The following is a 16,983-nucleotide window of genomic DNA, read 5'->3' on the forward strand; positions in this document are numbered from 1 at the left end:
ATGTTACTTAAAAACAGAAGGAAGACTAAAGAATTGCTATATCATATAGCTGGATTCTAAATCTATTACCAAATAAGTACTTAAACATTTTGAGAAATGAGGTTACATATTTACTGTGAGTACGTTAATGGGTAAATGTGAGTAAGCTACTATATGTAATGTAAGGAAAAATGCGGACAAACTGCAGTCGTAATATGTTGTGTCAGTACCTTCTCAATTGCCCATATGAAGCAAAACCTTTGAAGAATCTGCTTCTATTCGCAGCCTTTTGATGCTGAGTTTTTTTTTGTACGCCCTTGAAACGTGTAAAAGCTCATTCATATATAATATACTGGCACGTTATTGAGTTTTTTAGGTGCGAAATCAGAACAAATCTCAACTAAAATTAAAAAAAGTAGCAGCCACTAAGAGGTAGTGAAATGTGAGAAGAAATGAAAAAAAATTTACAAACATGCTTGAAAAATCAAAGGAAACTAAATGCATAGGCAAAGAGAAGAGATACCACGGATGATAGATTTATACAGTTACTCTACTTTAGAAGGTTTACTAGATGGATTAACCGACTTGAATAGAATTCCTGAGGAGTACTCTCCACTATTGGAGCCATATTTTCAGAATATAGCAAAGCATGCGCATTTGAGATCTAGAGCCCTCAAAATTTGTCGTTCTAACTTCCATAAATGGAATGAAGAAGGTGCAAAAACCGGCAATCCCGAAATTATAAGAAGATGCCTCAACCTGTGGTATGTGTTGAAAGGCAAGGATTATAAAAAGCTGAAGAATTCTCCGCCGGCTGATAATATTATCAAGGATGAAATCGATGTATCATCTGCTAATGACTTGAATGTAGCAAGACTTGAATTTGACGAATTTGGTAAACTCATGAGTAATCCATTGGAAAATTTGATCTTAGAAGAGGTCGAAGTGAATGATTTCATACAAGAGTAAGCCTACAGTATTTTTCACTCATGTATATGCCCTAGGCTTGCGTTTTAGTTTTCGCTGCCAAACAAGACCAAGATTAAAAGACATAGTCGACTATATTTTCCTATTGTAATTCCAATCACACAATTCAGTCAATTTATCAACATAAGATGCTCCAGTTAACACATCATGTCCATGAAGTTCCATCAGTAACTATGCAGTAGAATATAAAGCAGGCAAAGCAAACTCTCCGGAGCGAACCACATGCTATATATGTGGCTGAATCAACTTTTTTACTGGGCTCTTTATTTTGAGCTTATCATTCATCAAACCAGGTGATCCCACGAAAATTTCTTAATAACATGTCAAAACAGTCATTTTGTATACATTTATAGATACCTTGTGCCCTGCGAGCCCCACTTAAATAAGGTAATTTTCACAAAATATTGGCAATATTCGCTACTGCCATTTCTTGCGGAGCAGCAAAATCATCTTGCTCGGCCTCCTTTTCTGAAAATTTCGATGATATTTGAATTATAATTATTAGCAGAAGGAATTTAAATAGGAAATGTAAAACTATCAGGATATTTCTTTGACGAAGCGAATGTGCAGCGAATAAAGAAACAAGAACAGTATGTCCGTCAGCACACCAAATGAGTTAGATGCATTAATAGAACAAGCCACTAGTGAGAGCATTCCCAATGGTGACCTTGATCTCGCCATAGCGTTGGAAATTTCAGATGTGTTAAGATCTAGAAGGGTAAATCCTAAAGATTCTATGCGTTGTATAAAGAAAAGGATTCTCAATACGGCAAATAATCCAAATACCCAATTATCTTCCTGGAAGCTTACCAACATATGTGTAAAAAATGGTGGAACACCATTTATTAAGGAAATATGTTCCAGAGAGTTCATGGATACCATGGAACATGTTATTTTAAGAGAGGATAGCAACGAGGAGCTGTCTGAGTTGGTGAAGACGATAGTGTATGAACTATACGTTGCCTTCAAGAATGATTCGCAACTAAACTACGTGGCAAAAGTTTATGATAAACTAATATCTCGGGGCATCAAATTCCCTGAAAAGTTAACACTTTCCAATTCTCCGACTGCAATGTTTGACTCGAAAACACCAGCAGATTGGATCGATTCTGATGCTTGCATGATTTGTTCCAAAAAGTTTTCTTTGCTGAATAGGAAACACCATTGTCGTTCCTGTGGTGGTGTTTTCTGCCAAGAGCACTCATCGAATAGTATAGCGTTACCTGATATGGGGATATATGAGCTGGTCAGAGTATGTGATAGCTGCTTTGAAGACTACGATTTGAAGAGGCATGACGAAAGTAAAAAATCAAAGAAGCATCGTCACAGAAAAAGAAGGGACAAGGACTACTCAACTCCTGAAAACGAAGAGGAGCTGATAAAAAGAGCAATAGAACTCTCCTTAAAAGAATCAAGAAATAGCGCTAGTAGTGAGCCTATAGTCCCAATTGTGGAATCAAAGAGTGCGGGGAAGATAGAAAAGATAGAAGAAGAAGAAGATCCAGATTTAGAAGCTGCCATTCAAGAAAGCTTGAGAGAAGCTGAAGAAGCAAAACTACGCAGTGAGCGTCAACAAGCCACCAGACAGCTTCAACCGCAACAGCAACCACCTAAACCTCAACCTATTCAGTCCGTTGATTTATCTGATGAGGAGAAAGACAACATATACATGTTTGCATCACTCGTTGAAAAATTGAAATCGAGGCCCTTGAACGAAATTCTAGAAGACTCCAAATTACAGAGTTTGGCACAAAAAGTATTTAGTTCCAAAGCAAGATTGAATTATGCCTTAAATGATAAAGCTCAAAAATACAATACTCTAATAGAAATGAACGGCAAGATTTCGGAAATTATGAATATATACGATAGATTATTGGAGCAACAGCTACAAAGCATCAATTTGTCTCAACAATACACACTTCCGCAAGTCCCTTCTGACCCGTACAGTTACCCAACGGAGAATATGGCCAATCAGGCGCAAAATTATCAAATACCTCCTCTCCAGCAACCATCATCTCATCAGTACAAACCGCAACAGGAGATTTCATACCAACAGCCAGTAAAAGCGAACCCATCTCCTACCACTAATATTGATCACTTAAAAACCATTAATGTGGTACCACACGCACAGCAAGAGTCTCAAGCGCAAGTTGAACTTGCGCCTTCTGACCCACCATATCCAAAGGAAGAGGGCGACGACGAAGAAAAACAAACAGCGCAAGACGAGGGATCTTCTACCCAAGAATCCCGCGAAAGGCCGTATCCCGTAGAAACAGAAACTGGAGAAAATTCAAGAAATGAACGGCCTCAAGGTATTACACGTTACGATTTCCCGACTGTTCCTGCACGCAAAGTTGTCCAACCGGAGCTAACTGTACCAATCTCTGCAAGCCCCTCTGAAATTCCGATCAAAGAAGAAAGGCCGCCAACTCCTCAGGAGGAACTACTAATAGAGCTTTGATATTGTAGCCTTTTTATATGTATTTGTAAAAAGAAACCTAGCATTTATAAATATAAATATATATACATATATAATTGCTTGTCACCTAACTTATACATATTTCTGTCATTAAACTAGTTTTTAAGGTAGATATTCATATATTTATGCCGGCACTAACATTAAAACCGTCAAAAAAAACAACATCAATATTGATAAAAAAGAATCAATACGGACTAAGAAAGGATCCATTTCAAAAAAGTGGTTTTATCTCCTTTTATTAAAATAAGATCAGAGAAGAAAAATGGACTGACCCCCGAAAGAAAAAAATTACTCCTGCACATTTATAGTTAATTCCTATCTTCTTGTTTATCCTGTACTTTAACCACTTGACTTGCAGCTAATATGGAAAATATTAAAATTTTACCAACCTTCCATGGTATAGTCGTGTTGAATACTCGGTGTAACACTGGTAATAAACTTTAAGAAGACAATCAAGTATTGATCCACACGCAACGAATCATCGATATCGTCTTGTAAATCCTCCCAATCTCCAACACCGTCCCATTCTTGTTCTTCTTGCTGCTCTTTCCTTCTTCGTTGTCTGACCACACGAACTTTATCAAGCAATATTTTCATTACGTTAGCATGCTTACATGGATGAATGGAGACAGATAATACTGAATTTTTATAAAAGGGTAGTTTTTCAATGGTGGCTGTCTTTGTTCTATAATCTGCTGATATATCCTCAAACATCTGCTCAGGGCTCAGTGGCGAACCATTAGCATTAAAACCCACTATATACATCTTAGGGACCCTATAAGATGTCGAGTACGCAATATAAAGGTCATAGTACCTTTCCTGTGCCATGTCTTTGGTTAAGCTGCCTTTAGCATTAAATTCTTCTGTATTGTCATTTTCATCCTCATCTCTAATTTCCATATCCTGTATTAGCTCATCAATATCATCGATAGGCGAATCCTTGGTTCCCCCCTCGCGCGTACTTTGCACATGTTCAGTCTCAGACCCTATATATTCCAGAACGTCGTCTTCATCTCCATCTTCTGCAAAACCTTTCATGACTACGTCTGGTCCTTCAACTTCGACACATTGCTCAGCACGTTTATCACAGGGAACTTTCCTAATAATCAGAAACTGCTTATTCTTCGGTAAAAAATCTCTGTAACTAATATCTGACGACTCTTCATTCCACTTCCAGGTGGGAAACATATGACATAAATAATCACCTGCTTGTACAAATTCTTCAGGAGTTATTTGCCCGGTGGTTAAAAAAGTAGACTTATGCATTATGGGAGTAAGATATTCTCTCCAACTACTTAGTGTAGACCTAATCATAATGAGAATACTATATTACGTCTTGTCCTGCTTTGTTCCTAACTTCTAGCTTGCTTGATATACGTCAAGTGTATGTAATCATTCAGCTACATACTTTCTTCTAAAATAGCCCTTCGCCCTGCTTCCCTTATAATAATAATGCCCGAGTACAAAGTTGAAAGCCCAAGAAGGTGAAATTTGAAAAATACGAAATCTACTAAATACCGATACGAAAAAGCGTATAGTAACAACTAATAAAAAAGGTCCTCTACCAACGAAATCGGTGGCAATCGAGTAGAAAATGGGCACACTATTTCGAAGAAATGTTCAGAACAGGAAGAGTGATTCTGGTGAGAATGATAGGGGAAATTCTGCTCATAACAAGCGAGAGAACAGAAACCACATACATCATCAACAAGGATTAGGTCATAAGAAAAGGAGAGGTATTAGTGGCAGTGCAAGAAGGAAAGAGCATGGTAACGAATTTGACAAGAAAAGGGACGGGAGTGGTAGGAAACGTTGGAGAGATTCCAGAAGACTGATTTTCATTCTTGGAGCATTCTTAGGTGTGCTTTTACCATTCAGCTTAGGCGCTTATCATGTTCACAATAGCGATAGTGACTTGTTTGACAACTTTGTAAATTTTGATTCACTTAAAGTGTATTTGGATGATTGGAAAGATGTTCTCCCACAAGGTTTAAGTTCGTTTATTGATGATATTCAGACTGGCAACTACTCCACATCTTCTTTAGATGATCTCAGTGAAAATTTCGCCGTTGGTAAACAACTCTTACGTGATTACAACATCGAAGCCAGACATCCTGTCGTGATGGTTCCCGGTGTCATTTCTACAGGAATTGAAAGTTGGGGAGTTATTGGAGACGATGAGTGTGATAGTTCTGCGCATTTTCGTAAACGGTTGTGGGGTAGTTTTTACATGCTGAGAACGATGGTTATGGACAAAGTTTGTTGGTTGAAACATGTGATGTTAGATCCTGAAACAGGCCTGGACCCACCGAATTTTACGCTACGTGCAGCGCAGGGCTTCGAATCAACTGACTATTTCATTGCGGGGTATTGGATCTGGAATAAAGTTTTCCAAAATCTGGGAGTGATTGGCTATGAACCCAATAGAATGACGAGTGCTGCGTATGATTGGAGGCTAGCATATTTGGATTTGGAAAAACGTGACAGGTACTTCACGAAGTTGAAGGAACAGATCGAACTGTTTCACCAACTGAGTGGTGAAAAAGTTTGTCTAATTGGGCATTCCATGGGTTCTCAAATCATCTTCTATTTTATGAAATGGGTCGAAGCTGAAGGCCCTCTTTATGGTAATGGTGGTCGTGGCTGGGTTGATAAACACATAGATTCATTCATTAATGCAGCGGGGACGCTTCTGGGTGCTCCCAAGGCAGTTCCAGCTTTGATCAGTGGTGAAATGAAAGATACTATTCAACTAAATACCTTGGCTATGTATGGTTTGGAAAAGTTCTTTTCTAGAATTGAGAGAGTAAGAATGTTACAAACGTGGGGGGGTATACCATCAATGCTACCAAAGGGAGAAGAGGTTATTTGGGGGGATATGAAGTCATCTTCAGAGGACGCATTAAATAACAACACTGATACATACGGTAATTTCATTCGCTTTGAAAGGAATACGAGCGATGCTTTCAACAAAAATTTGACGATGAAAGACGCCATTAACATGACATTGTCAATCTCACCCGAATGGCTCCAAAGGAGGGTACATGAGCAGTACACATTTGGCTATTCCAAGAATGAAAAAGAGCTAAGAGAAAACGAGTTACATCACAAGCACTGGTCGAATCCGATGGAGGTACCACTACCAGAAGCTCCCCACATGAAAATCTATTGTATATACGGGGTGAACAACCCAACAGAAAGAGCATATGTATATAAGGAAGAAAATGACTCGTCTGCTCTGAACTTGACCATTGACTACGAAAGCAAGCAGCCTGTATTCCTCACCGAGGGCGACGGGACCGTTCCGCTGGTAGCGCACTCGATGTGCCACAAATGGGCCCAGGGCGCTTCTCCGTACAATCCTGCCGGAATTAACGTTACCATTGTGGAAATGAAACATCAGCCAGATCGATTTGACATACGTGGTGGGGCCAGAAGCGCCGAACACGTAGACATCCTAGGCAGCGCGGAGTTGAATGAATACATCTTGAAAATTGCAAGCGGTCATGGAGATCTCGTAGAGCCACGTCAATTGTCTAATTTGAGCCAGTGGGTTTCTCAGATGCCCTTTCCAATGTAAATAAACTAACATTGACTCACTATTCATCCGTCAAAAATTGAAAGCGAAAAAAAGGCGCGTCGACGCGACGCGCCTTTTTAGGCCAGAAAATAAACAGAAAACAAAAACAAAACAAAAAAGACGAAAAAACAAACGAAAAAACAAACGACAGTAGATAGAGGAGAAGGGTTTTTGACAGGTTTGTGTGATTGGTTATTTGCTTTTATAGATTATATATACACAAACTCAAAACACTGTTTTCTAACTAGGCTGCGGAGAGAGGCAATTGCAGCAGTGACGTTCGCATAAAGAAAAAACACCATTCATGTCCATTATGAAGCAGAGGCTACCACTGGGAGAGTTTTCCAGCTCGAAGATCAACAAGCTGGCAATTGCCAATATTGCAGACGTTAACGAGGCTAGGAGCCATGGGGAGAACAACGTCGGCGCCGTATGCCTTCCCTCTATCAAGAGTTTGATGGTCAGTCCTGAAGTATACGAAAATTCGAAGAGTCTGCCTATTCCCTTAGTGAGGAGCGGTGGTGGAGGTATAGCTTGCGCCAGTAAGACATCATGCCAGGATAGTGTTCGCGCGAAGGCAATGCCCAGAGACTATTCTGAGCTCTCTAAGAAGTTGCAAATTCGTTTACAGTTTGCCTATTATAAATACAAGACTAAGCAAACAAACAAAAATTTCACAGACTTGAAATCAAAGCATAGCATTACGAGGCCCTCCGAGGTCGCCACCCACACTAAGTCAGAGCCTTTAGCCAAGAGAAGGAAACTGGTACTATCTCAGGGTCATTATAAGACCCCTGCCAAGTCTAGGATCAAAACTCCATATTCCATTTGCTCTCACGGTAATACATCTTCCTTTACATGTTTCCGCGGTGGAAGCGAAGGTTTGAGTATTACTGCAGATATGAACATTGCAGATACCACTACACCAATACGCAACAACATAAACACAAAGCATTCAAACAGTCATAATCGCACGCTGTATCAGAGGCAAGAAACACCTACAAGCATCAAAGCTGCTAAATCTTTAATTCATCTCTTTACAAGTAACCAATAGTCCCACTCCCAAGTGTTTTTTCTATCTTCCTTTCTTCATTCTTCTTCATTGTGTATATAATAATAATATTATTTTCGTATATCTTCCACATTACCTTCCCACTTTCGCTTTAGTTCTGTACGTATAATAGATAGAATAACATACAAAAACCTGATTTTATTAGTATCATTTCCAATTTTATTACGGCTATTAATCGTAACCGCAATCAAAGAAAACAGAAGAAGAAAAAAAAGAACATGCATAAAACAAAAAAAAGAAAAGCGAAGCATACCAGCATTTTACCAGAGAAACATAAACACTGAAGGTCGCTAAAATGAATCTACAGAACAACTTTTTAAATCAGATACACCAGATTTTACTGCCTACGGCTCCTACTCTCGATAAACCTAACACCGACACGATAAAAGAAGAATTTTCGTCAGTAGAAAATAGAGACGAAAAAGACCACCTCACCAACCAACAACAGCCCAAAAATTTGAGTGCCCCCTCCACCAATTCTAATGGTGAATTCATACCGCATATTTTTTATTCGTTACATCAAATAAGGAAAGATCCAAATAATCTCTCAAATCAATTAGAAACCTCAACAGGTTCGATTAGGCATCGTTTGAAACTCTGTAAATCTTTGATATCAGAAAACGAAGACACCAAGGAATTATTGAGTAAAAGTCCATCAGAGTGGCAGGATATTATCCATCAACGTGAACAGGAATTGCAAATCAAGAGAGACGTCTTGGATGACCTTTATCGCAAATTACAACGATAAAATCTATACTATCTATCTTTACTCTATGTACGTACGTACGTATACCACATCTTCAAACATGCATATAGAGTGAAGCCTGTGTGTCCTGGCTATAAAATACATACACATGTTAAAAAAACCTTCACTGTCTTCCCCTATTTGTTTTATCCTCAATTAAACTTTTAAAGATTTGCGGAACCATGTCTATCAGCCATTCTTCTTTAGAGATAACTAAACAGTCCCTAATAAATTCCTTCGATGTTAACATCAATTGTTGATAAAGCACATATTTGCTCGGTCTCTGCGCCTTTTCCTTATAATTAACGAAAAGTATACTAGAAGGATGAACACTAACGTTCAGTCCACCTGATGACTTACCCATGGTCTGATACCCGGTGGGCCCCAACTGCACAATATTCATTGGAAACCCGCTGATAAAGCATCGTGTTATTCTACCATTTATGTAGCCCGCTATATTGCCTACCTTCATCCTGGCTTGGTCGTTCTTTTCAACTAATCCAACCTTTTCACTACACCTGAACAATTGGTTTCTAATATTCCTTACCCTCAACATCGTTTTGAATTGAATTTTGTGGTCTTGACACCAACTTCTGGAAAATTTAGAGCTTCTCCATTGATTGAAGATTTCCAAATACAGCATGTGATCGCTTTCCACTTCACTTATTACACTTGCTGCAGCGTCTCTTTTTTGACCAATAAATAATGAAGATGTTTCATGTAGCATCGAAACTATGGTCAAACACTCTTCTATTACACCTTGGCATTGTTCGTGCGTAGCAGCTGTATAAAGCACTTTAGCAAACTCAGGTTCACAGGGAAACTCGCACATCATTTTACCTAGCCGAGTTATTGTCCCCTTGCTATTTAAAGCACCTAAAATGTATAAATTCTCCAAAGACTTCCGTAACGCAGGGATGCTGGGTTTATCCATTAAAGGAAACTTTATCAAGTCAGTAACGCCAAGCGATAGCAATAGTAACACTGTGTTAGAAAGGTTTGTTCTTGTGATCTCAGGCTTAGGCATGAGTTCTAATTCGTGCGAATATGACCATTTGGTAAAAATTCTGAAACACTTTCCAGGCCCAACACGACCAGCCCTACCAGCACGCTGATCAACTGAAGCTCTTGAGCATGGAACTGTCAAAAGTTGGGTCATTCCCGTGGAAGGCACGTAAGAATTCTCCTTAACAAATCCAGGATCAATGACATACTTAATACCATCAATGGTCAACGAAGTTTCCGCGATATTGGTTGCCAAAACTACTTTCCTACAATTTTCCGGGGTCTGCTGAAAGATTTTCAATTGCTGCTCTTGGGGCAAATTCGCATATATAGGTGTTATAAGCATTTGTTTTGTTCTAGAACCTAATTTAGACATGATCTCCTCCAACTTGATTTTTGTTCTTTCAATTTCTTCTTGCCCCGTTAAGAACACCAGTATATCCCCCGGTAAACTCTGCGTAGTATGAATTTGAAAAATAGTTGTTATAGCAGCGTGAATATAGTTTGCCTCTGGCTGTAATGTGTAGTGAATATCTACAGGGTATCTTCTCCCAGGGACGTTGAAAATTGGACAATCATCAAAAAACTCCGAAAATTTTTTTGCATTCATTGTTGCTGATGATATTAGTAATTTTAAAGTGGGTCTTCGCGGCAAAATCTCTTTCAACAAGCCTATCAAGATATCTGTAGCTAGGGTACGTTCGTGAGCTTCGTCAATCATAATACAGGAATATTTAGTTAATTTGGAATCTGTCAGAAATTCTCTCAGTAACATACCATCTGTCATATACTTCAGAACCGTCTTATTTGGAGTTGTTTTGTCTTCAAAACGGATCTGGTAACCCACTTCCTTGCCGAGCACAACATTCATTTCATCTGCCACTCTTGCTGCAACAGAAGTGGCGGCCACACGGCGTGGTTGTGTTATGGCGATTTGTAACTTCCCCTGATCAGTGTATCCATCCTCTACCAAATATTGTGGTAACTGTGTAGTTTTACCAGAACCAGTTTCACCCATTATAATCAAAACTTGATGTTTTTTGATCTCTCGTAGCAGCTCATCCTTATATTGGTGTACGGGCAAAAGTTTCCTTGCCTCTTGTATAGTCAGTATACGCTTTTCCTCAGTTTCTAAAGCCTTTGCTAAGCGAGCCTCATATTGAAGTTTCTCCTCAGGTAGCATATCGTCCTCTTCATTAGTGTAATCAATCATTGCATCCGTGTCGAAGACATAATCGTACTTATCAGACCCTTCCACTACAATGTCATCAGGATGATCGCTTTTTCTGGCCATCGCATTTCGCAGTTGTTGTTCCTCCCATATGTGCTGTCTGTTTATTTTATCACTTTCTTTTGCATTCCTTATTTTATGAGTAGCTTCTAATTCACAACCCGCATTAGAAGATGCGTCCTCAGCTTTGTTCTCAGAATCACTCAACACACCTTTCTTCGAAGTAAGCTCATTATTTGACCTTGTTTTCCCACCATATTTTAGAGATCTTTTTTGCGATTCAAGTGGTTCTTCTTTTAGATCATTACTCTTTGAAGCTTGGTTCGTATAAGAAAAAGTTTTATTAGGGTCATAGCGTGATCGTTTTGGCTGTGAGGTAAAGTTCTTATTTTCTGCCTCTTTGTCCTCTTCCTCACCCACGGAAGATGACCCAGTACCTATTGCAGTCTCATCTTGTCTTGTAACTTCATATGTTCTTTTCACTCTTCGCTTACCAGTTCCAGATGTAGTATTTGACATGTGCTACTATCCATGCTTTTACCCTATACAGAAGCGACCTGAACATATAGCAAATCTATATTATTACTTTATAAAGTTAATTGATATACTTTTCCAAGTGTCCGGGTAACTGAACTTCTTGCACTTTCAGCGCGCTCTGGTCATTAAGCCATATGAGCTAATACCGTTTTTGACTGCATTTGAGATAACCGGCACGGTGACGAACACGTAAAGAATTTAAGCTTCTTTTCTGATAATTAATCTTCAATTTTGCTTCTTATTGTCCTCATTTCCTTTATTGTTTTAACGCATATCGAAGTTTTTTTTTGCCGATGAGCTTCGAGATGAAAAAAAGAAAACTGAAAATTTAGGTCGATAAGATAAGAGATGTGATTTTTTTTTACGTGAGGCTGTAGACCTTGTCTAACGTCTTATTTGCTATTTATATGCAGCCTCTTAAATAAACTTTATACCTTTAAGTTGAATTTGGATACCATCCATTTGTTATGTCTCACCGTATAGCTCCTTCCAAAGAACGATCCTCATCATTTATTTCGATTCTAGACGATGAAACAAGAGACACATTGAAAGCTAACGCTGTCATGAATGGTGAAGTAGATGTCAAAAAGACGAAGGGCAAAAGCTCTCGGTATATTCCACCATGGACAACTCCATATATAATTGGTATAGGTGGTGCGTCAGGTTCAGGCAAGACAAGTGTTGCTGCCAAGATTGTGTCATCAATCAATGTTCCCTGGACGGTATTAGTATCTCTGGATAACTTTTACAATCCATTAGGCCCAGAGGACAGAGCTCGAGCCTTTAAAAACGAGTACGATTTCGATGAGCCAAATGCCATAAACTTAGATTTGGCATATAGGTGTATTTTAAACTTAAAGGAAGGTAAAAGGACAAATATCCCAGTCTATAGCTTTGTTCACCACAATAGAGTTCCAGATAAAAACATAGTGATTTACGGGGCCAGTGTGGTGGTGATTGAAGGAATCTACGCCCTTTACGATCGTCGATTGCTGGATTTGATGGATTTGAAAATTTATGTTGACGCTGATTTAGATGTCTGCTTAGCAAGAAGATTATCCAGAGATATAGTTTCTAGAGGGAGGGATTTAGATGGTTGTATTCAACAGTGGGAGAAATTTGTGAAACCTAATGCTGTAAAGTTTGTGAAACCAACAATGAAAGATGCAGATGCCATCATCCCATCCATGAGTGATAACGGCACAGCGGTGAATTTAATCATTAATCATATCAAGTCAAAACTAGAACTAAAATCAGATGAGCATTTAAGGGAACTAATAAAATTAGGCTCTTCTCCCCCACAAGATGTGCTTAATCGCAACATGATCCATGAATTGCCACCCACTAACCAAGTTCTTTCGTTACATACTATGCTTCTGAACAAGAATTTAAATTGCGCAGACTTTGTTTTCTACTTCGACAGATTAGCAACAATTTTGTTATCATGGGCCCTTGACGACATTCCTGTAGCACATACAGATATCACAACTCCTAGTGAGCACACCATGAAAAACGTTATTTCCTGTCAGTTTGATCAAGTTACCGCTGTTAATATTATACGATCTGGGGATTGTTTCATGAAGTCTTTAAGGAAGACCATTCCTAATATCACAATTGGTAAATTGTTGATTCAATCCGATTCACAGACTGGGGAACCACAACTGCATTGCGAATTCTTACCCCCAAATATAGAAAACTTCGGCAGGGTTTTCTTAATGGAAGGTCAAATAATAAGTGGTGCCGCCATGATAATGGCCATCCAGGTGCTTTTAGATCATGGTATTGATTTAGAAAAGATCAGCGTGGTGGTTTATTTGGCCACTGAAGTTGGTATTCGACGTATATTAAACGCATTTGATAATAAAATCAGCATTTTTGCTGCTATGATCATCGCCAGAGAAAAATTACAGAATCATCAATATAAATGGGCATTGACCAGATTTCTTGATTCAAAGTATTTTGGGTGTGATTAAGAATAATTAGGGGCAATATAAAGTAAAATTAAATAATAGTGCACATATACATACTATATTAGTAACTTTTTATTTTTTCTGTGAATCATTCTAGAACCCCATCACTTTCAATATACCATATCCCACAGTGACAATGGCGGCGTAACTTAACAAACTGGCCGGTACACCTCTCGTAATGAATGTGCCCACGGTCAAGTACCTATCACCGACTTCATCGATCATTGAAATAGCAGTCACGTTGGGGAAACCAGAAGTCGGAAGACCCATAGCACTGGAGCATAATAGGGCGGCTATAACGATCAGTAGTCTGGAATGATCACCTGAAGGTAAATTGGAACCGATTTCACTCATTAACGGGACGATGATCATTGCTGCAACAGTATGAGAGACAAAAGTGGCCATTACGAGAATCACGAGGCCGAAGATCAACACAATGATAAAGATCGGTTCATGCTCAACTTGTGCCTTAATTAGCTGTGCCATTGTGGACAATAAACCGGATGAGCTTACCGCTTTACCTAGAGTGGTACCTCCCATGGCCAAAACAACGATGGTCCACATGAAATTATTAAAATCATCCGAGGTTAGGAGACCAGTACCAAAGAAGACCACAATGGGTATAATAGATATAATGCCCATTTCACCAAAGATACCGGAAATTTGGTTAGAAAGACACCAAAGAATAATTGTTATAATGCAAACTAAAGTGACAAACCATTGCTTCAGAGTAAATGGGTCACGGGATGGATGCAGTTGCAAAATTTTCACATTTGGCTCAGGGGGGAAGGTTATAATCAATAGTACCCAAATTGTCATGATACAAATGAAGCACACAGGTAGCGCAATCATAAACCATTCGGCCCAAGATGGCGAAGGGTCCATTATACCAATAGAAAAAATATTCTGAGGAGAAGCGATGGGAGAAGACATACCACCGATATTGGAGGCAAGAGCGATACCCAGAATTAGAGCCTTGGCATAGGAACAGTTTCTTGGTAGTGTTCTGAGCAAGGGTTGAACGATTGAATAGCAAAGGACGGGAGCAGCGACATTAGAAACCCACATGGAGACAAAGAGCGCTACAAACATATTTGTTAGAAGAATAAAATGCGGGTTTGTACCGGCGGAAGCCAAAATGTGCGTAGAAAGGACTTTGGCAATGTTGTATTTGGAAAGAGCAGCTGCTAAAGTAAACCCACCTAACAAAAGCATGATGACACTCGACCACATTGTCGATAAGATGAACTGAGAAGAATCGCGGGGAGACATCGGTTGGGAGGTGGCCGGGTCCTTGATAACGGGGAACACCACAATGAGCAGAGGAATCATTAGAGAGGTCACGAAAAGGGGGATTGTTTCAGTGGCCCACAATAAAGATGCATATATTAAGATGGCGAAACAGTTTTTCTGTAGAGAATCTTTGGTGAACGGGGTCAAATTAAAAGTTAATAATGCGATGAAGCACGAGGTGATTAATACAAATTTTAAAAACGAAGTTTGGCTTATAATGAATTTTAACCATTGCTTGGGCGGCAAATGCATGAGTTCATGGAAAGTTATAGAGTCCGTCGATGGAGCAATGATACCGGCACCGCCACTTGACATTGCCATGGATTCGGTAATATTGGCACTGGGGCGCAATTGACTGGAACTTAACTTCGAAAATTTCTTGTTGTCGGTCTTGGCAGATTGGTACTTTCTTTCTAAATTCATCATATCCTTCCAAACAGTGTTTCTTTCCCAAACGACATGATCTCTCAAATGAGAGGACAATTCACGTTCGGCATCCTGGAAATCGAGGACTTCTTGCCTGTTACCATCTTCATCTTCTTCGTTACCACCGCCGTTTTCATCATTGTTGATCCGGTCAGCGTCCAAGTTAAACGTGTTGGATAATCGGCGCGTGCCCTTGTTCAAGCTGGCATAAGTGAGAATGGTCTCGGTAATGTGATGCTGAATCCTATTTATTGTAGCAGGATTAAAGACATGCGAATGGAATTTAATATAGTTCAAGTAGTTCTGCTTCAAGTTCGTGTTCAAGGACTTGTCAAATTTCTTGCAAATCTTGGAGAACCCGGTTTGGTTCAACTCAATAAAGTCCTTCAACTCGGATAACTGGGTATAGATCGATATCAATCTTTTTTTCAAAGACAGCCTATGCTGGGTGAAAGGAGAAAGATAGACCGGGTTAGAGTTAGAAAGCGACATTGAAGTAGAGGCCAGGTTTTGTATTGAGTTCCCGTTATTAGTCGCGTTCGAGACCTGCGTATGGATGACGGGTGCAGAGTCGATGGACATGTCCGTCAAAGAGGGGTTGGAGTCCGTAGAGGAGACACTACTAAACCTTCTTTGGCGTTGTTGTGACTTAGACTTCCTGTTTCTTGCAACACTTTGCGATTGATGCTGTTGCTGCTGGTTGAACAATTGGGTGGCCTTGTTGGTGTTTTCCAGTTCCATGACATCGTCCTTCAATTCGTTGTAGTTAGCGATAAGACCTGTTTCTTGAGATATATAGAATTTATCGATTTTTTTCAATTCTTGATTTAAGGCAGCAACAAATTTGGAAATGTAGAATTGGTCATCTGGAGACGCATCTGCCAATAGCGGCAGATTTTCATCATCGGTGTCGCCTGGCTCCACAACATGGCGCTTATTGTTACTGTAAAGCTTATCCTTTTGCAAAGAATAGATTAGTTTTTTCAACTGCGAATACGCCAGATACTTGGTAGACCATTCCGGTACAGAATTGAACTGTAAGGAATGCGAGAACTTCATTTCACCCTGGAAGTCAGCGTGTCTTCTTTAAAGTTTTCTTTTTATTTAATTAAGTAAAAAAAGAAAAAAGTTATTTTTACCAAGATTTTGAGCGGCATTTTTCCTACTTACTTATCAATTTTCTTGCATGCAAGATATACTCTTTTTTTGTTTTATTTTTTTTTTCAAAGATTTAAAATTAGTCCTGATCAAAGGCCATCACGTGGATGCCAAAAAAAAAGGGAATTCTGGGTAACCTTTTAACTTTACTCAATTTCTTGAAAATGTTACCCTACTGTCAAAATAGAATTCAAGGTAGGGTAATAAATGTTGACCTCCTCCAACAAAAACCGTCTTCTGACATCACCCGCCCTCTTCCCCACGCCGGAGTGACATCAAGTGGATAGACCCACCTGGACACCTCGCTCAAAACGACGGAGAGAGTTCCAGCCCCTCTACCCCTTACCTCTCGCCGCCCCTCATTTGGGATCAGAAGCAAAAGAACAAAGGGCCTTCGCAGAAACAGAAGGTTCCGACCCCTCGGTGCCGTTGTGATTTCTTTTTTTGGCCAATTAAGCTTTTTTTGGCTTTCTCGAATCTGTTCAGTGCAAAAGTGCACACATACGAGCACACAAATACAT

General features: G+C 39.4%; 9 protein-coding genes across 9 annotated transcripts; 6 read left to right on the forward strand and 3 right to left on the reverse strand.

Annotated features, from left to right (window-relative positions):
• Nucleotides 1-477: 477 nt before the first annotated feature.
• SWM2 (Swm2p) lies at nt 478-948 on the forward strand (the record flags this gene model as incomplete). Its single annotated transcript, XM_033913046.1, has 1 exon — nt 478-948. One exon carries the CDS (start codon nt 478-480, stop codon nt 946-948), a length of 471 nt encoding a protein of 156 aa, XP_033768937.1.
• A 610-nt stretch (nt 949-1,558) lies between these two features.
• VPS27 (ESCRT-0 subunit protein VPS27) lies at nt 1,559-3,427 on the forward strand (the record flags this gene model as incomplete). The annotated part of the gene is made up of 1 exon (XM_033913047.1): nt 1,559-3,427. The coding sequence occupies one exon, from the start codon at nt 1,559-1,561 to the stop codon at nt 3,425-3,427; it is 1,869 nt and encodes a 622-aa protein (XP_033768938.1).
• Nucleotides 3,428-3,826: 399 nt separating this feature from the next.
• Nucleotides 3,827-4,759, reverse strand: ATG3 (Atg3p; the record flags this gene model as incomplete). Its single annotated transcript, XM_033913048.1, has 1 exon — nt 3,827-4,759. The coding sequence occupies one exon, from the start codon at nt 4,757-4,759 to the stop codon at nt 3,827-3,829; it is 933 nt and encodes a 310-aa protein (XP_033768939.1).
• A 280-nt stretch (nt 4,760-5,039) lies between these two features.
• On the forward strand, nt 5,040-7,025 carry LRO1 (phospholipid:diacylglycerol acyltransferase; the record flags this gene model as incomplete). Its single annotated transcript, XM_033913049.1, has 1 exon — nt 5,040-7,025. The coding sequence occupies one exon, from the start codon at nt 5,040-5,042 to the stop codon at nt 7,023-7,025; it is 1,986 nt and encodes a 661-aa protein (XP_033768940.1).
• A 304-nt stretch (nt 7,026-7,329) lies between these two features.
• On the forward strand, nt 7,330-8,079 carry NRM1 (Nrm1p; the record flags this gene model as incomplete). Its single annotated transcript, XM_033913050.1, has 1 exon — nt 7,330-8,079. The coding sequence occupies one exon, from the start codon at nt 7,330-7,332 to the stop codon at nt 8,077-8,079; it is 750 nt and encodes a 249-aa protein (XP_033768941.1).
• A 313-nt stretch (nt 8,080-8,392) lies between these two features.
• CSE2 (Cse2p) lies at nt 8,393-8,845 on the forward strand (the record flags this gene model as incomplete). Its single annotated transcript, XM_033913051.1, has 1 exon — nt 8,393-8,845. The coding sequence occupies one exon, from the start codon at nt 8,393-8,395 to the stop codon at nt 8,843-8,845; it is 453 nt and encodes a 150-aa protein (XP_033768942.1).
• Nucleotides 8,846-8,966: 121 nt separating this feature from the next.
• Nucleotides 8,967-11,597, reverse strand: PRP2 (DEAH-box RNA-dependent ATPase PRP2; the record flags this gene model as incomplete). Its single annotated transcript, XM_033913052.1, has 1 exon — nt 8,967-11,597. One exon carries the CDS (start codon nt 11,595-11,597, stop codon nt 8,967-8,969), a length of 2,631 nt encoding a protein of 876 aa, XP_033768943.1.
• Nucleotides 11,598-12,082: 485 nt separating this feature from the next.
• Nucleotides 12,083-13,588, forward strand: URK1 (uridine kinase URK1; the record flags this gene model as incomplete). Its single annotated transcript, XM_033913053.1, has 1 exon — nt 12,083-13,588. One exon carries the CDS (start codon nt 12,083-12,085, stop codon nt 13,586-13,588), a length of 1,506 nt encoding a protein of 501 aa, XP_033768944.1.
• A 90-nt stretch (nt 13,589-13,678) lies between these two features.
• On the reverse strand, nt 13,679-16,363 carry PHO91 (Pho91p; the record flags this gene model as incomplete). The annotated part of the gene is made up of 1 exon (XM_033913054.1): nt 13,679-16,363. One exon carries the CDS (start codon nt 16,361-16,363, stop codon nt 13,679-13,681), a length of 2,685 nt encoding a protein of 894 aa, XP_033768945.1.
• Between the last annotated feature and the right edge of the window lie 620 nt (nt 16,364-16,983).

The sequence above is a fragment of the Saccharomyces paradoxus genome, chromosome XIV, assembly GCF_002079055.1.
Source record: "Saccharomyces paradoxus chromosome XIV, complete sequence".
NCBI lineage: Eukaryota > Fungi > Ascomycota > Saccharomycetes > Saccharomycetales > Saccharomycetaceae > Saccharomyces > Saccharomyces paradoxus.